Below are 18157 nucleotides of genomic sequence, written 5' to 3'. Positions count from 1 at the left end.
CACCCCTCACCAGGAGCCACGGGGTCAGAGGAGGTACGAGATGGCGGGATGGATGGGGCAGGAAGAGCCGGGAACTCTAAGAACCTGCGTAAGCAGGAGCCTCGATGCTGAGGAGCAGTGTGGGCTGCAGATGCCGGTAGTTCCAGGGGACCCGAGGCCAAAAGCCCCAGGAAGCTCCCAGTAACTCCCATAAGGACATTGCTAATTTATTCCCATCATTAACTCCGAACGATGGCAGCTCGTTCTGGAATGCTTACCATGTGGTGGGTGCCATGCTACTAATTTGACCCCCATTGTCCTACAACCCTTCGAGGGCAGGTTCTATGATCCTTCCCTGTGCACACAGGGGGAAACTGAGGCACAGAGCGGTCAAAAAACATACCGTAGGTCCCACGGCTCAAAGTGGCAGAGCCAGAATGTGAACCCAGGTCGTTGTGATTTCTTTGCCCCTCCTCTTAAATGCTGCACTCCTGGAGCTCCTCTGTTTGATCGACACCTCACATGCGTTGTCGCATTTTGTGCGTCATGTGTGACTCCACGGGGAGGAGACTCTGCCCTGGTCCCCCCCACACTTGCCCCAAGCACCTTCTCCCTTTGCTGGCTGTGCCCTGTGTCCTCTCTCTGCGGTAAAGCCGCGGCCACCCCACCGCCCCTGCCTTCCTCCCTCCACGGGGAGGCGCTGCACCTACGCCTACCCAAGGTTCCTTTCTCTTTCACAGAGGGGGAAACTGAGGCACCGTTTCTGAGCAGCGAGGAGCCAGGCTTCCCAGTGTGTGTGAACACCTGTTTCCTGCAAGAAGGGAGATCCCAAGGGCCACCCTCCCCGGCCGCCAGGTGCCCCTCGGGGGCTACGAGAGGATACAGGTCTCGATGTTGGCGCCCACGATGTACCCGGCCACATCAAAGTTGATGCGGATGAACTTGCCCTGGGAAGGAAGGGGTTGGGAGTTAGCTGAGGGTCCTCCTGCCCCCCCTGAGGACCTGAACAGCACCCCTAACCCACACTCACCCCTCCCAGAACTAGGGCGGCATCTCAACTTTCTTTCTCTCTCCTCCTGAGCCCCATCCCAATCATGAGGTCCCAACCAGGGGGTCCCTGGGGAAGCTAAGGTCCAGGCCCCTTTGGCTGCTTTCCTCAGGCCCCAGCCCCCTCCTCCCTCAGACCCAGGAATCCAGGCCCCCAGCCCCCTCCTCCCTCAGACCCTGGAGTCCTGACCCCCAGCCCCTCCTTCCTCAGACCCTGGAGTCCTGACCCCCAGCCCCTCCTCCCTCAGACCTTGGAGTCCAGGCCCCCAGCCCCTCCTCCCTCAGACCCAGGAGTCCAGGCCTCCAGCCCCTCCTCCCTCAGACCCAGGAGTTCAGACTCCCAGCCCCTCCTCCCTCAGACCAGGAGTCCAAACCCCCAGCCCCTCCTCCCTCAGACCCAGGAGTCCTGGCCCCCAACCCTTCCTCCCTCAGTCCCAGGAGTCCTGGCCCCCAGGCCCTCCTCCCTCAGACCCAGGAGTCCTGGCCCCCAGCCCTTCCTCCCTCAGACCCAGGAGTCCTGCACCCAGGCCCTCCTCCCTCAGACCCAGGAGTCCAAACCCCCAGCCCCTCCTCCCTCAGACCCAGGAGTCCTGGCCCCCAACCCTTCCTCCCTCAGTCCCAGGAGTTCTGGCCCCCAGGACCTCCTCCCTCAGACCCAGGAGTCCTGGCCCCCAGCCCTTCCTCCCTCAGACCCAGGAGTCCTGCACCCAGGCCCTCCTCCCTCAGACCCAGGAGTCCTGGCCCCCAGCCCCTCCCCCAGACCCAGGGGTCCAGGCCCTCAGCCCCTCCTCCCTCAGACCCAGGAGTCCTGCTCCCAGCCCCTCCTCCCTCAGACCCAAGGGTCCTGTCTCAGCCCCCTCCTGCCTCATATCCTGGCGTTCTGCCCCCAGCCCCCTCTTCCCTCAGACCCAGGAGTCCTGCCCCAGCCCCCTCCTCCCTCAGACCCTGGAGTCCTGACCCCCAGCCCCTCCTCCCTCAGACCCTGGAGTCCTGACCCCCAGCCCCTCCTCCCTCAGACCTTGGAGTCCAGGCCCCCAGCCCCTCCTCCCTCAGACCCAGGAGTCCTGCCCCAGCCCCCTCCTCCCTCAGACCCAGCAGTCCAGTCCCTGGCTCCTCCCTCAGACCTAGGAGTCTAGTTCCCGGCACCCTCCTCCCTCAGCCAGTCTACACCATCTTCCTTTCCCCTTTACCACCCCCTACACTCCTACCTCCCATCTCACTGACCGTGCAGCCAACTTGCGGCCTCCCTTCCCCCCACCCCCCGCCCCAGGCACTCACAAATCGGGAAGAGTTGTCATTCTTCACTGTCTTGGCATTGCCGAAGGCCTCTAGGATGGGGTTGGCCTGAAGAAGCTGGCGCTCCAGCTCACCCTGCGGGCATGGGAGACAGCAGGTCAGTGAGGACCGCCTGGGGGGGGGGGGGCTGGCCCAGCTGTTGGGGAGGGGTCTGTGCTGCAACTGGCTGGGTGGGGCCTGCTTTCCCGATTGTTAAGGGAACAGGGAGAAACTCCAAGATACAAGGAGAAGTGGAAACATCACAAAACATAACAAAAGCCAGCTGCAGATCACAATGTGATCCCTTGAGAGGGACGCCTGAGGGGCTCAGTCGGTTAAGCGTCTGACTTTGGCTCAGGTCATGACCTCGAAGTTCCGGAGTTGGAGCCCCACATCGGGCTCTGTGCTGACAGCTCGGAGCCTGGAGCCTGCTTCGGATTCTCTGTCTCCCTCTCTCTCTGCCCCTCCCCTACTCGTGCTCTGTCTCTCTCTGTCTCTCAAAAATAAACAAACATTAAAAATTAAAAAAAAAAAAATCTAGGGGCACCCGGTTGGTTCGGTCAGATAAGCATCCGACTCGGTTTCAGCCCAGGTCATGGTCTTATGGTTTTCATGAGTTCGAGCCCCGCATCAGGCTGTGTGCTAACAGCAAGGAGCCTGCTTGGGAGGCTCTCTCTTCCTCTCTCTCTGCCCATCCCGCACTCACTCTCTCTCTCTCAAAATAAATAAATAAGAATTTTTTGGGGCGCCGGTTAAGCGTCCGACTTCGGCTCAGGTCATGATCTCATAGTCCGTGAGTTCGAGCCCCACGTCGGGCTCTGTGCTGACCGCTCAGAGCCTGGAGCCTGTTTCCGATTCTGTGTCTCCCTCTCTCTCTGCCCCTCCCCCGTTCATGCTCTGTCTCTCTCTGTCTCAAAAATAAATAAATGTTAAAAAAAATTTTTTTAAATAAATAAATAAATAAATAAATAAGAATTTTTTTTAAAAAGAAAAAAAGATCTGTACTATCAATATGACGTGCTTCAAAGTCTGGCAGATAGTAGGCATTCAAGAGGCGGTAGGTCCCCTCTACCACTCAGGTCTGACTCTGAACATTCGAAAGAATTTTGACATCAACAAGCTGCGTGGGCCATGGTAGGGCCATACCACACAGTAGCATGGAACCCGGTGTGTGCCCCACAACAGCAGTGGGGAGCCCCGCATGTACACAGTGGGGCTGCATTAAGTGACGGCACACGGCCCGGCAGGCACACAGAAACAGGAGCACGGCTCCCCGGTGGCCGGCGATGCCCTGGACCTGTCTGCCGGGAGGACATGGGTGGGGCTGACCCGGGGGGCGGGGCACGAGGGCAGGACTTGAGGCGACTCCCGGCTACTCACATAAGACACGGTGATGGCAGCCTGAGGAAGCCACGGGACACGAGACACGGACCAGGACACAGACCGGGACGCGGCACATGGAACGTGGACAGACACACAGGTGAACCGGAGATCCCGGGTGGCGGGCAGGGTGGGGAGAAATGTGAGGGGCTGCGAAACTGGGCACGTGGGGTCGGGTGGCCTGGGTTCGAATCCTCTCCAGCCCCTTCCTGGGAGCGTGACCTCCGACGACCAAGGCACCCCAGCCTCACCCTCGGTTCCTCCTCTTTCACTCAGGAAAACGACACCCACTCACTGGAGCGTTGGGTTTAACGTTAAGAAGAGAGACGGGCACTACGTAGACGCTCCCTGCTGAAGTACACTGAGGACTGCAGGTGCTCAGATCAGGCCTGACACGCAGTAGGTGCTCAAGACCGTCAGCGCCTACCACGTGCTGGGTGCCGTTCCAAGAGCTAAGGGGGGGTCAAGAACCGGCCCTCGAATTTCCGTTTCCAGGCACACAGCAGGCGTGCAGGCAGCACGGGCAGCCGGTTGAAGGCTCACAGCCGTGGCCCTCCACACGGGAGGCAGGGGATCATGGGGAAAGCAGAGCCTGGGATGGAGGGGGCACTGCTGGTGGCAGGGTCCAGAGCGGGTCCCAAGGCAGGTAACTCACCGGTACGCCTGGCTCCTTCCTGCCCTTTGGGGACGATGCCACGTGGGCGAGGTACTGGATGACCTTCTTGGTGTTTTCTGTCTTCCCAGCCCCGGACTCCCCACTATGGGGGAGAACACAAGGGGGAAGCAAAAGGGTGGACCGTGGTGCCAGGTAAGACCTGCCCATTCCAAGCAGAGCCACACCCAGCCAGGACCCTGCCTCCTCCAGGAAGTCCTCCAGGATTACTCACGTGCAGAGAATGGACTGATCTTCACGATCTGGAAGAGATAGAGGGGAACAGGTCACCTGGAGGGTCTCGTCTCTCTAGTGAGACTTTGGTCCCTTATACCAAACCCTTTTCAAAGGGGGTAAGGAAGCCTTTTGCCCCCAAAAAGGGTTTAAAAAAATTTTTTTAATGTTTATTTATTTTTGAGAGAGAGAGAGAGAGAGAGAGAGAGAGAGAGAGAGAGAGAGAGAGCGCAAGCAGGGGAGGGGCAGGGAGAGAGGGAGACACAGAATCCGAAGCAGGCTCCGGGCTCTGAGCCGTCAGCACAGAGCCCGACGTGGGGCTCGAACCTAGGGACTGCAAAATCATGACCTGAGCGGAAGCCGGATGCCCAACCGACTCAGCCACCCAGGCACCCCGCCCCCAAGAAGGGCTTTGGTGTGTGACACTCTTGGATTCTAATACCCCAGCCCAACTCAGCCTCTTGCCTGCTATGTGATGCTGGCAAAGTAGCTATCCCTCCCTCAGCCTCAGTTTCCTGACCTATAAAAGGGAGCCAATGAACTCCAACCGGAAAGAATGTCATTCCTTCAACAAACTTCAATTTGAGCCCCTGCGTGTGCCTTTGATATCCAACAGGCCACAACACAGCAGCGACTCCCCCAGCGCTCACCCTGCGTCTGACACAACCCTTCAAGAAACGTGCACTGACTACCTACTGAGTGCCAGCCGCCTACGACAGTGGGAACTGGCAAGGTCCCTGCCCCCTCACAGAGCTTCTGCTTGAGTGGGGACAAGAAGCACATAAAGTAAAACCGAAGGTGATCTGACTGGTTAGTAATGCCCGCAGACATCCTTGATTGTCACAACCGGGAATCCTGTCAAGCACCCTACAATGCATGAGACGCCCCTATGTAAGGAATCATCCAGCCCCAAATGCCAATAGGGTGAGGAATAAGAAACCCTGGTGCAAAGAAGTGACTGAGGGGTAGAGAGCCAGGAAGGCTTCCCCGAAGAGGTGGTGTTTCAGCTCAGCCCTACAGGACGAGGAAGTAGGGCAAGAGCATTCCAGGCAGAGGACACAGCCAGTGCAAAGGCCCTGTGGTGGGACCAAGCTGGAGATGTCTGAGAGACAGAAAGGAGGCCAGTGAGGCTGGGGGACAGGACACAGCTGGAGATAGGTGCAGAGGGGTTTGGAGGCCATGGTTATAGGCTCTGAATGGGGGGTGGCGCCTGGGTGGCTCAGTCGGTTAGGCATCTGACTCTTGGGTTTCAGCTCAGGTCATAATCTCACAGTTCATGAGTTTGAGCCCCACGTCAGACTCCACGCTGACAGTGTGGGGTCTGCTTGGGATTTATTCTCTCTTTCTTTCTCTCTCTCTCTCTGCCCTTCCCCTGCTCACACTCACTCCCTTTCTCAAAATAGATAAATAAACTTAAAAAAAAAAAAAGATCTGGATGGTTTTTAAGCAGGACAGGAGGCCTCTACGTGGTTTTAAGCCAGAGGGAGAGCTGCATTCAGCCTGGTTTGGCAGCCATACGGACGTGGGTTCAAGGTCCAGCCTCCTCTCTGCCTAGTAACTCCGAGGTGCTCTGTGCCTCAGTTTCCCCATCTCAAAGACGGGGCTCAAATCTGCCCTGACATCACAGGGCTGTAGTCAGAACTCAGAGAGAACGTCCAAAAAGTTTCTACATACTAGCTGGTATAGAGTGCTGCTTTGCGGCCTGTTTTTTGTCCAGGGCTGAGCCCTGGGGCCCAGGATCTCGCTCTCACGTCTTTGACTCTCACACACCCAGCACGAATTGTAGTTTGTTGAGTGAACCACGTTCTATTCAGCTGAAGTTTATCGTCTCCATTTTACAGGTGAGGAAACTGAGATTCAGAGACAGGGAGCCACTCTGCCAGGGTCACACAGCAAGCAAGGGACTGAGTTGGGGTGCGGCATCGGAACCCAGGCGGGTCACACGTTAACACCCACAGCACCCAGCCCAGGAGGAGGATGCGACACACAGCGTGACTTACAGGGAGGCGGAGGTTGGGGGCCCTCAGTTCAAGTCCCATCCCAGACACCCACCCACCACTGAACTGTAGGCAATGACCACACCGCTCTGTGCCTCAGTTTCCCCATCTGGAAAGCAGGGATAATGAGCACACCTACGTCATGGGGTTGCTGTGAGATTTAAACCTGTTGATTCACGAAAGGTGCCTAGCACAGAGTAGCCACTCAGCCTTACTTTATTGTACGTTGATTTATTCCCGAGACGTAATAACTAATATGTAATAGTGGCTAAAAATTATTTTAAAAAGAAACGTAGAACAAATTAGGTGACATAACGAAAGGCAATCAGCGCTCCCGATGATTACATAGAAATTTATAATGTGAATACAAGAACATCGCATACGGATGCGTTCTATCGCATAATGCAGGCGTGTGATATATCGGATATTACACCAGTGGGTCTCAATCTTGGCTCCAGCATCAGAATCCCCGGAAGGAGCCCAGGAATCTTGTGCCAACACTGACCGCTGAGCCTCACCCCGAGAGTTTCTCTGCCTTAGCAGGTCTGGAGTGGGGCCCAAGTTGGCAGGTCTGACAAGTGCCCAGGTGATGCTGATGCTGGTGGTGAGGGCACCACACTCCGAGAACCACTGCGTTATATAATATAAATGCGGTATTATAACACACGATAGAACGATGGCATGTGATAAATGATATAAGATACACAAGCGATATAAGGATATAAATGACGTAAGTATATAGGTACCATATAAATATCCTGCTGCATACTATTATACGTCAGTAAGACGTACATTTTAAAATAGTGAATGTGCTTTATATAAACCAAATAGTTATTCAAATAAACTTACAATAAATACATAATGGTTACGTTACGTATAAGACACGTGAATTATGTAATTTTGCCTGAACATCTTTTTTTTTTCATTTTCAAAAATATTTTCTAGGGGCGCCTGGGTGGCTCAGTCGGTTGGGCGTCCGATTTCGGCTCAGGTCACGATCTCGCGGTATGTGAGTTCGAGCCCCGCGTCGGGCTCTGTGCTGACAGCTCAGAGCCTGGAGCCTGTTTCAGATTCTGTGTCTCCCTCTCTCTCTCTGACCTTCCCCCATTCATGCTCTGTCTCTCTCTGTCTCAAAAATGAATAAACATTAAAAAAAATTTTAAAAAAAAATATATATATATATTTTCTAGGGGCGCCTGGGTGGCTCAGTCAATTAAGCATCCCACTTCGGCTCAGGTCACAATCTCACAGCTCATAAGTTCGAGTCCCGCATCGGGCTCTGTGCTGATGGCTCGGAACCTGGAGCCTGCCTCGGATTCTGTGTCCTCCTCTCTCTCTGCCCCTCCCCTGCTCGTGCTTTCTCTCGCTCTCTCAAAAATAAATAAAACATTAAAAACTTTTTAAAAATTTTGTAAATGTCTTACTTACTTTTGAAAAAGAGAGAGACAGAGCATAAGCAGGGGAGGGACAGAGAGAAAGGGGGAGACACAGGATCCGAAGCAGGCTCAGAACTCGTGAACCATGAGATCATGACCTGAGCCGAAGTCAGACACTTAACCGAGTCACCCCTGTGCCCCTGCCTGGACATCTTTGTGCAACCTGACCAGCTGTACACAGCAACCCCATGTTGCCCATCATCATGGGGCTGACATTAATTCCGTGGCAATGCAGATCATGTCCACGACATAAGTGTTGAATGAATGAACACCAAGAACCACTGTCTCAAGAGGAAATGTTGCAGAGGCCTGGGTGAGCGAACACAGAGACAAATAAAAAGGGGGCCTGTCTGGTAGGACCAGAACTTGCCCGCTGAGCCCTCCATTTGTGTTTCCTCCTGCCCCACAAAGAAGCCTCACAGAGTCTGAAATTCTTAACCTGTCATCTTATTCTGACCCCCAGACCAGCCCCCCTTGGAAAGACATGCCCAGCAGTCCCAGCCCCACACTCACCCTGGAGCATGCTTCGGTAGGCCCCCTCTGTCACCGCATACACGTGGGGTGGTACTTCATGGCGCTTCTTGCCCCGGTACATCTCCACAATGGCCTCCGTATAGATGGGAAGTTGCTTGTATGGATTGATGACCACACAGAAAAGGCCAGAGTACGTCTGCAATGGGCAAGAAAGGAGAGGGCTTCAGCTGCCTGCCTGAGGCCCAGAGGGCAGCATGGGACTGCCATGTGCGGTTGGGCACGTTGTGCACTGCACGAGGATATCCATCAGAGGGGTTGCCATTCACACCAGGAGAACGTAGATTCGAACTTTTGTTACAAAGACTTTCAGGCCGATGGCAGAAGAGGATCTTTCCAAATGGCACAAAAGTGCTGTATGGACGATTCACCGTGAGAGAGAGTGTGGCCTTTACAGCCAGCCAGACTTGGCTCACAGCCCATCACCGCCTGGACGCACACACACAGAAAGCGACCACGTGCCAGCTCACATGCACCACCCTATATAATGGCGGGAGACTGAAAACGACCTGCCTTCATGTTCTTTTTTTTTTTTTTTTTTAACTAACTTATTTAAGTCATCTCTACCTCCGACTTGGGGCTCACACCCATGATCCCGAGATCAAGAGCTGCAGGTGCGTCCAGCTGACCCAGCATGCGTGTTCTTTCAATGGACTCCCAGGACGCTCTCGGTGTACAGATGGAGAATTCTCTCCAAAACATTATCGAATAAAGAAAACAAGGTGAGTGCTGTTTGCACTGAAAGAGGCAAAAGAGGAATAATTTGGATGTCTTTGTGCGCACGGGCATAAAACAGCCTCAGAAGCCATCACAGTCTCTGCAGCTGAAACAGGACAGGGACAAGTCTGCGGTTTCTACTGAAAACAGACTCACAGGGCCTCGTACGCGACAGCCTTTGAGGTACACTCCCATCGGGGTTTGGAAATGCTAAGCGTCAGGTTTCAAGGTGCGTGGAAATAAAGCTGCGATTTTTCTTGCGTCCAAGTTTACGGACGCCCCGAATTCGTCGTCACACCCGTGGGGGCCTGGGGTTCAGGGCCCCGTTAACGGGTTAAGAGCTTTTCCAGCTCACACAGAGCATCTGGTAGACGGGAGGCACTGAGGGCACAGAGAGGCGACAGGATGGCCAGAGAGCTGCCTGGCCACCTAGCTAGACCGACCCAGAGAGCTAGCCGGCGAAGCTAGCCGGAGTTGCCCACAAAATTAGCCAGACAGTTAGCTGCTCGGGGCCCCGGCTAGTTAACTATTAAGCCGCTCGGCTACTCAGCCAGCTAGCCAGCTACTTAGCTGGCTGATACAAGGACTGCTTTAAGCTCAGACAGCTCGAGCTTCTCAGGGTGTGGCCACCACAGGCTGGCCCAGCTCCCTGGTGCCAACCTTTTAATGGTGGGAGGGTGGGTGGCCGGGCCGGGAGCAGAACAACCGGTTTGCTGGGTGTCTGCCCTCCCTGCCTTGAGCTCCCCTGTTCGCAGCAGAGGGCGGGGCGGCCGGACCACATTCCCTGGGAGGGTATCTCATGGCTCCTGGCGCCCCGGCCCCCACTCCCGGCTGGCAGAGGAACCCCCTCCCCACGCCACCCATCAGCTCACCGCAGCCCCCTCCTGCCAGCCACACCTCGTTGCCCGGGCAACACCCCTCCACCCCGTGGCAACCCAAGTTGTCTGCCAAGGCCAGGGAGCAAAGGGCAGAGGCTGGGGCATGCAGAGCTGGGGACGCCCGGCAGAAGGGTCTGGAGCCCCACGGCCCCAGCCCTCGGGGTTCTGAAGCGGACCAGCCCAGCAACTACCACCCCCCCCCACCCCCCCTCCCCACCCCAGGTCTCTCTCCCCAGTCTCGGTCTCCTCCCCACCTCATTACAGAGGCTGTGGGGATTAAGGGAGATAATGAATAAAAACCAGCTGGCCCAAGGCGGGGCCCATAAAAGGCACTCCCAACGCAGGTCCGAGACTCTCATGTTACCCATCCCGCCTGGGAGCTGGGAGCTCGGAGCTCGCTCAGACTTCGGAAGCCGAGTCATCCCGGGTTTCCAGCTGCATGTGGCTGGCACATCGGAGGGATTTGCCCTCTGTGAGCCTCAGTTCCCAGGCCTGGGAAATGGGGCTTTTAACCCTCACCACCTAGAACGATTCTTGTTTTTATTGTCTAATGGTTATTTATTTATTTATTTTGAGAGAGAGAGAGAGAGCGCGCGCGAGCGTGCATGCGCGCACCCCAGTGGGGGAGGGGCAGGGAGAAAGAGAGACAGACAGACAGACACGGGGAGAACCGCAAGCAGGTTCTGATGCGGGGCTCGAACTCACGAACCGTGAGATCGTGACCTGAGCCGAAACCAAGAGTCAGACGCTTAACCGACTGAGCCACCGGGGCGCCCCCACCACCTAGAAAGATTCGGAGTGAACCGCCTCGGTGCCTCTAGGAGCAGGGAGCACAGCGTGTGCTCCCCACACGCGGGTTCCCTTCCCGCCCGAAGCATCCCAGCAAAGGGACTGAGACCCTCAGCGACTCAAAGCCAAATAACGTTATTAGTGGCCGAAACCGGGTTTCTGGCGCCCCAGACACCTCACTCTCCACCGGGCGACACCACCTTCCCCATCACCGGTCAGCCGCTAAGCAAATATTTACAAAGCGGGGGCCGAAGGCAGGACGGGTGCAGCCTGATGACACCTCTAGCATCTTCTGGCTGGCCCCCTGAGCAAGCGCCTGGAGCTTTCTGGGTCTCACTTTCTCATCACACGAGGACAGGAACAGCACTATCCACATACGGCTGCTGGGAACCATCCACAGGTTCACCTTGCACGAGTGGGGCACAGCAAGGGCCCGGGCGCCCTGTGCGGGCGCAATACGTTAGCTGCTAACTACTGCCGGGCCAACGGCCTCTCCTCTCCAAGATGTGGGAATAGTTGCTAATTCCTACCTTGCAGCCCTGGGCAGGGGAGCCGGGGGGCGGGTCAGCAAGATCACATCAGAAAGTTTAGAACAGGGAAAGCAGGCATTCGCTAAGTGCTAATGATTATTATTAAGGCCCAATTAGCTTCCTGTCTAGTCTTCTGGAATCTTCCATGTCACTTCCATTTGTGAGATCCAGAGCAGAGGTCTCTTTCCCAGGGCTTGCGAGAGCAAGGGAGGACTCAGCAGGGGCCAGTGCGGCCTGGAGAAGATGCCAACGCCATCCAGGGTCAGACAGCCCTCGATTCAAAGCCCGTGCCCGTCACCACAAGTGGAGGGGCCTGAGCCGGCCACTGGCTCTCACAGCCTCGGTTCCCTCCTTCCTAAACGGGAGTCTGACTTCATAAAAATACTCTGATCTTGGAGCGCCTGGGTGGCTCAGTCGGTTAAGCATCCAACTTCAGCTCAGGTCATGATCTCACGGTCCGTGGGTTCGAGCCCCGCGCCAGGCTCTGTGCTGACAGCTCAGAGCCTGGAGCCTGTTTCGGATTCTGTGTCTCCCTCTCTCTGACCCTCCCCCATTCATGCTCTGTCTCCCTCCGTCTCAAAAATAAATAAACATTAAAAAAAATTAAAAAAAAACAAACACCTCTGATCTTGTGCTTTGTGACCTTTAACAGGGTGGATATTGGGGCCTCTTTATTTATTTACAATATATAATATCTATACTAAATATATATTATAATATTATAGTATAATATTTATATATGAATATTAATGTTTATAATATTTTGATATATGTCACTCCGATATCAATGTCCTTTTATCACTCTCCTTAAAGTTTTGTTTTTGGGGGCATCTGGATGGCTCAGTCGGTTGAGTGTCCAACTTCAGATCAGGTCATGATCTCACGGTTCGTGGGTTTGAGCCCCACGTCGGGCTCTGTGCTGACAGCTCAGAACCTAGAACCTGCATCAGATTCTGGGTCTCCCTCTCTCTCTGCCCCTCCCCTGCTGGCGCTTTGTCTCTGTCCTTAAAAATAAATAAATGTAAAAAAAAAAAATTAAAAAAAGTTTTGTTGTTGTTTTTAATATAAAACCAGCACTGTTCCTTTCGAGGTGTTAGCTAGGAATTTAATGATTTTTCTTGGGGGGGGGGGGGCACACCAAGGCGGTGAGACCACAGTCCTGTAAGCAGATGTTTGGAATACCACTCTGGGGCCAGCTGCCTGGGTTCAAATCCCGACCTGACTCCTTCCTATCTAGGTGACCCAGGACCCAAGTCACTTGACATTCCTGAACATCAGGTGATAGCAACAGTCCCCCACCCAGGGGTGCACTGATAACCCAGTCAGCACTTAGAACAGCACTTGGCACATGGTAAGTGCTCAGTAAATATTTGCTAGCCACCATTATTATTATTTTTCGTTATTATTGTCGACATTCTTTGTCAATCTCTTTAATCCTGTTTGCTCTAATAACGCTCTGACTGCCCATTAGAACCACCCTGGAAGCTTATTAAAGAGACCAACGGCCTTGTCACAGCCCCAGAAAGGCTGATTTACACGGGGGACGGGGCTCAGGTGCTATATTTTCAAAAAATTCCCCACGTGATTCTAAGGCAAAGACAGGCTTGAGAACCACTGCCCTACTCTTCCTATCTGCTGTGAAGACGAAATCATGGGAGGTAGGAAATGCTCCATAGTCAACCTCACTATCATCAACACCATTTGTATCTTTTTTCCTCAAGTTTATTTATTTATTCCTGAGAGAGAGAGAGAGAGAGAGAGAGAGAGAGAGAGAGAGAGACAGCGCAAGCAGGGGAGGGGCAGAGAGAGAGAGAATCCCAAGTAGGTTCTGTGCTGTTCGCACAGAGCCCCATGTGGGACGTGAACTCACGAACTGTGAGATCATGACCTGAGCTAAAACTGAGTCGGATGCTTAACCGACTGAGCCACCCAGACGCCCTCGTATTATCTTTATCTTAAGAGGCACCAGAGCAAAGGGATGGAGCCTGGAGCCAGACTACCCAGGTCTGCCATGTCTAACTGGGTGACCTTGGTCAAGGGACTTGACCTTTCTGTGCCTCAGTGTGTGTTTGTTTTTTCATCTGTAAAACGGAGACAACATGCTTTATAATTGTGAAAGTGTATGGAGACAATGCACGGAAGAGTGCCTAGTACATGCTTAACGAATGTCAGCTGTTACTGTTATTAAATCTCTCCGGGGCCTCAGTTTCCTTTTAGATAAAAGGGGCTTAATAATAGCCTCTCCTCTGTGCGAAGTGAGAGGGAGTGAATTAACACATGGAAGGCGGTTAGCGCAGAGCCTGACCTGCCGGTTTCCATTTCCATACCGGGGGTTGTTATCCATTATTATTACAGACCCACATCCCTTTCTCAAAATCCTCTGGACGTGTTATATTTGCGAAATCGGAATTTTTTTTTACACTTGAGGAAAACAGTAAAGTGCGGGGCATGTACTGTATAATATTCCGGGCCACCCCCAATGGGGTCGGAGGCAGTTCCGCTGGCCCAGTAAACTGGAATTTGGCAACCGCGCGGGATGCCCATTAGAAATCGCCCAGCGTCAGTCGAGTCCAGTCGGGTGCTGACACCCAGCTCCTCCGCCGCCCCCCCCCCCGCCCCCCCAGCACTGCCCTCCCCGCAGGAGGCCACTCACGTAGATGAGGCCGGAGTAGTATCGCTCCCGGAGGTTGTGCAGCACCGAGGCCTCGTTGAGACACGTGAGCTCGGCCATGTCCTCCGCCTTGCTGAACTTGGGAGGGTTCATGCGCTGGATCTGGTCCCGCGGCAGCCGCAGCCGCCGCCCGCTCTCCGCCAGCTCCACCTCGGCCTCCTCCTCGCCCTCGTCCCGCAGCGCCGCCGCCTCGAACCCGTGCAGCTCCGAAGGCACCCACACCAGGCGCCGCGCCGTCCACTCCACCTGCGGCGAGGTGCCCGCGCCCCCGGGCCCGCCACCCACGCCCGGCCCACGGGGCGTGAACAGGTACGGCTGGGCGGCCTCTGGCACGGGGCTGGGCCTGGGGGCCGCCTTCCGCCCAGGCACGGACAAGGTCACCGCGGCCATGGTCTGCTGCAGGGGAGAGAAGAGAGTGGAGTCAGGTGGGGCTCCATCCCCAGCCCGGGCCGCCCCCGCCCCCAGGCCGTCCCCACTGCCTTTCTTCGCCCGACCTCTTTTTACACATCTGCAAAATGGGCCCACAGATCTCCTTTACTAATTCCATTCATTCATTTAATAATTATCTAACAAGCCTGGCTGAGCCAGGCACCATTCAAAGCCTTAGCAAAGGATTCTGCCCACATTAATAACGCCTCTACCTTCCAGCCCTGTGCTGTCTGTCCAGTGTGGGAGCCACTGGGCTCGCCTCCTGGGCACTTAAAATGGAGAATCCAAACTGAGATAGGGTCCTAAGTATAAGACGCACGGCGGATTTCCAAGACGTGGCACCACAAAATAATCGTTAGTATTTCTTATATTTGATGACTGCTATACTGCAATGACAATTATTTTGAATACACTCGGTTAAATAAATACATCATTAATGTCACTTGTTCCTTTTGAGGGTTTCCTCAAAAACTCAAAAGGCTTTTTTGTTTTTAGAGAAAAAGAGAGAGTGCGCAGGGGAGAGAAAGGGAGAGAGAATCTTAAGCAGGCTTCATGCCCAGCGCAGAGCCTGATGCAGGGCTCGATCCCACAACCCTGGGATGATGACCTGAGCTGAAATCAAGAGTCAGACACTCAATCGACTGAGCCACCCAGGTGACCCCCAGTTGGTGTGTTTTTGGTTGTTTTTTTTTTCATTTTTAATGTGGCAACTAGAAAATACTAAATTATATATTTGGCCTGTATTGTATTTCTATGGGATAGGGCTGCTCTAATCCCAGGAGGCAGATAAAAAGATAAATAAGTAAATTATATAGTATGTTAAATGTGATAAGTGTCAAGGAGAAAAATAAAGCAGGAAACAGGAGATGTGAGGATTGAGGGGTGCTGCAGTTTTAATTGCCCAGGGAAGGCTTCTCTGATGTGGTATTTGAATAAAGACCTGAGGGAGATGAAGGGATGAGCCATGGGAATGTCAAGAGGTAAAGCATTCCAGGCTGGGAGAAGAGCCAATGCAAAGGCCCTGAGGCAGGAGTGTGCCTGTGTGTCTATGGCATTGTAAGAAGCCAGTGTGGCTGGAGCTGAGTAAACAGGGGGGAGAAGGCAGTAGGGGAGGTAACAAGGGGGACCAAGAGGGCCAGACCGGGTCATGATGAGGACATCAACCTCTTAGGTGTAAGCCCTAGGAAAGTGTCAATCTGATTTCTGTCACGCAAGTTCCCCAACCACCTATGGCCTACCCCACAACTGCAGAACAGACTCAAATCTCATGCTTTAGTAATCCGTGCCCTGCTTCCTGGCAACCCGGCTTCCTTTTCTTTAGGATGGGGAGAGAGGCCCCATTCATTCATTTCTCCATTCACTCAACATTCCCTGAGGCTGTCTGGGGACCCAGAGATGCTTCCCATGGGGCCCTGCCTTAAGGAGCTTCTGCAGCCAGTGTGAGCCATGAGCCGATGAGCCGTGGTGAAGACACTGGGTGAGCCAGAACGTGCTAGACCCCTCCCTGCCCTCAAAGGGCACACACATCAGCGGTGAATAGACCACAGCAATTCCAGGGCGGTCTAAGCACCAGTCGGGAAAAACACCCTCCCTTGTCCCTGAAGACGTCTGCCTCTTCTCTGCCGCCACCTCAAACGCCCGCATCACTGCCCCGCCACTCCAGTCACCGGAATTCGCGAGCATTTGTCTCCCCATCTCAGTGTTTCTGCCTCTGCCCATCAGGCCCCCCACCTCCAACCCCCCGGAGAAGTCCCTCCAAATGCCCAATTCCTTTTTTTTTTTTTTTTTTTTTTTTTGAGAGAGAGAGAAAGATTGCAAGAGTGGGGAAGAGGGGCAGAGGGAGAGAGAGAATCTTAAAGCCATGCTCAGCATGGAGCTCAACACGGGACTCAATCCCACGACCCTGGGATCATGACCTGAGCCCAAATCAGGAGTCGGAAGCTCCACCAACTGAGCCACCTGGGCGCCCCATCACCCAGACCCCCCCACACACTCCTCGGGCCTGATGCTCTCAGGCCTCAAACCAAGGGTCCCCACAGTCAAGCAGCAGGGTTCTACCACACTCCACGCCACAGACCCCCCAATTGCCAAGGCTAATCCCAGGCCTCCAGTGAGGCCCTGATCCACCCGAGCCAAGTCCCATCCCTGGGACTTTGCCCCTACCTTCACCCTACCCCACCCACCCACTGCTCCCTCCCATCTGCGACCTTTGACCAGGAAAAGTTTGGGAGTTTTTGTAATCCTCCAGTCCTAGGCCTCCCCTCCCTACAGCCAGGAGTCTGGGCCCCCAGTCCCTCCTCCCTGGGACCCATGAGCCCGGGGGCCCCTCACCTCACTGCAGCCAGGCTAGAGGTGAGGATGATGGGACATCCAAATTCTGAGCCCCAACAACAGCCCTGGTGAGGAATGCCGGCAGGCCTTGGCTCAGAATGGCCGAGCCCCTCCGGCAGCCCCGCCCTCGTGAGCCGGCAGGAACACCTTTGCCAGGGCTCATTACTGTCACCAAGGCAGGTGCTTTCACCTGCCCTGGGAGGGGCAAAGACTGCTGGGCTGGAAAAGGAAAAGGAGCCAGGTATCCGCCCCTGGGGCAGGGGCTGGGCCCTTGGCATCCAGCCCTCTGACCTCAGCCTAGTGATAGTTTTGGAGTACCCTCATTGCCAGACCCGGAAATCCGGGCCCCCAGCCCTCCTCCCTCAGACCCAGGGGTTCGGGCCCCCAGCCCCCTCCTCCCTCAGACCCAGGGGTCCGGGCCCCCAGCCCCTTCCTCCCCCAGACCCAGGAGTCCGGACTCCCAGCCCCCTCCTCCCACAGACCCAGGAGTCTGGGCCCCAGCAGCTCCCCCCTCAGACCCAGGAATCCGAGCCCCCAGGCCCCTCCTTCCTTAAGACTAGGAGTCCAGGTCCCCAGACTCAGTGTTCCTGGCCCCAGTGCCTTTCTCCCTCATGAATCTAGGAGTCCAGTTCCCAGTGCTGTCCTCACTCAGACCCGGGATTCCTGGCCCCCAACTCCCCTCCTCTGATCCAGGAATCCGAGCGCCCAACCCCCATTTCCCCGAGACCCAAGCGCCCTTGTGGCCGCCCCTTCAACCCCCGGGTCCTCTGGGCTACCTGGGGCCGCCGGCCGGTGCGGGGCCGGTGCGGGAATCAGGAAGATGGGGAGGGGGCACGGGAATCCCCAGGCCGCTTGAGCTCTCAGGTGCAACTACCTCCGCGGTCCAGCGCGGGGCGGGGCCACGTCGCGTCACCGGGAGGGAGCCCGGCTCTGATGTCACCCAGCACCTGCCCGGCTGGGAAGGGGGCGGGTCCTGGGGCTGCAGGGCCTTTCACCGGGGGGGGGGGGGGGGGGGGGGGGCGATGGGCGGGGGGAGGTGGGAGGGAAGAGGAGGCGGAGATGAGATTGTTGCCAGGTGGGCGGCGGCGGCCGCGGCGGCGGCACCATGCGCCCCTCCTCCTCCTGGCCGGCAAAAGTCAAGGGCCGGTGGGGCGGAGAAGCCTCCGCGGTTCGAATCCCGCTCAAGCTACCTGGACCTCCGCTTTCCTCTCTGTGAATTGTGGCCAATGAAATAAGATGATGTGGGAGAAAATGCCCCCGGCCCAGTGTTTAATCAAGCAG

General features: G+C 55.4%; 1 protein-coding gene across 1 annotated transcript in view; it reads right to left on the bottom strand.

The window, feature by feature from the left end:
* MYH14 (myosin heavy chain 14) overlaps positions 1 to 17778 on the bottom strand; it is a 91274-nt gene extending 73496 nt beyond the window's left edge. Inside the window, exons 1-8 of the mRNA XM_047837341.1 lie at positions 17653 to 17778; positions 14099 to 14512; positions 8514 to 8670; positions 4569 to 4596; positions 4337 to 4439; positions 3682 to 3702; positions 2305 to 2397; positions 863 to 926 (exon numbers count right to left, since the gene is read on the bottom strand). Of these exons, the coding sequence (XP_047693297.1) occupies positions 863 to 926; positions 2305 to 2397; positions 3682 to 3702; positions 4337 to 4439; positions 4569 to 4596; positions 8514 to 8670; positions 14099 to 14506 (874 nt within the window). The 5' untranslated portion in view covers positions 14507 to 14512; positions 17653 to 17778. The remainder of the gene's footprint in view (positions 1 to 862; positions 927 to 2304; positions 2398 to 3681; positions 3703 to 4336; positions 4440 to 4568; positions 4597 to 8513; positions 8671 to 14098; positions 14513 to 17652) is intronic.
* Between the last annotated feature and the right edge of the window lie 379 nt (positions 17779 to 18157).

This window comes from Prionailurus viverrinus, chromosome E2 (genome assembly GCF_022837055.1).
Source record: "Prionailurus viverrinus isolate Anna chromosome E2, UM_Priviv_1.0, whole genome shotgun sequence".
NCBI lineage: Eukaryota > Metazoa > Chordata > Mammalia > Carnivora > Felidae > Prionailurus > Prionailurus viverrinus.
The sequence above is the reverse complement of the archived record's forward strand: the minus strand, read 5'-3'. Positions and strand labels throughout refer to the sequence as shown.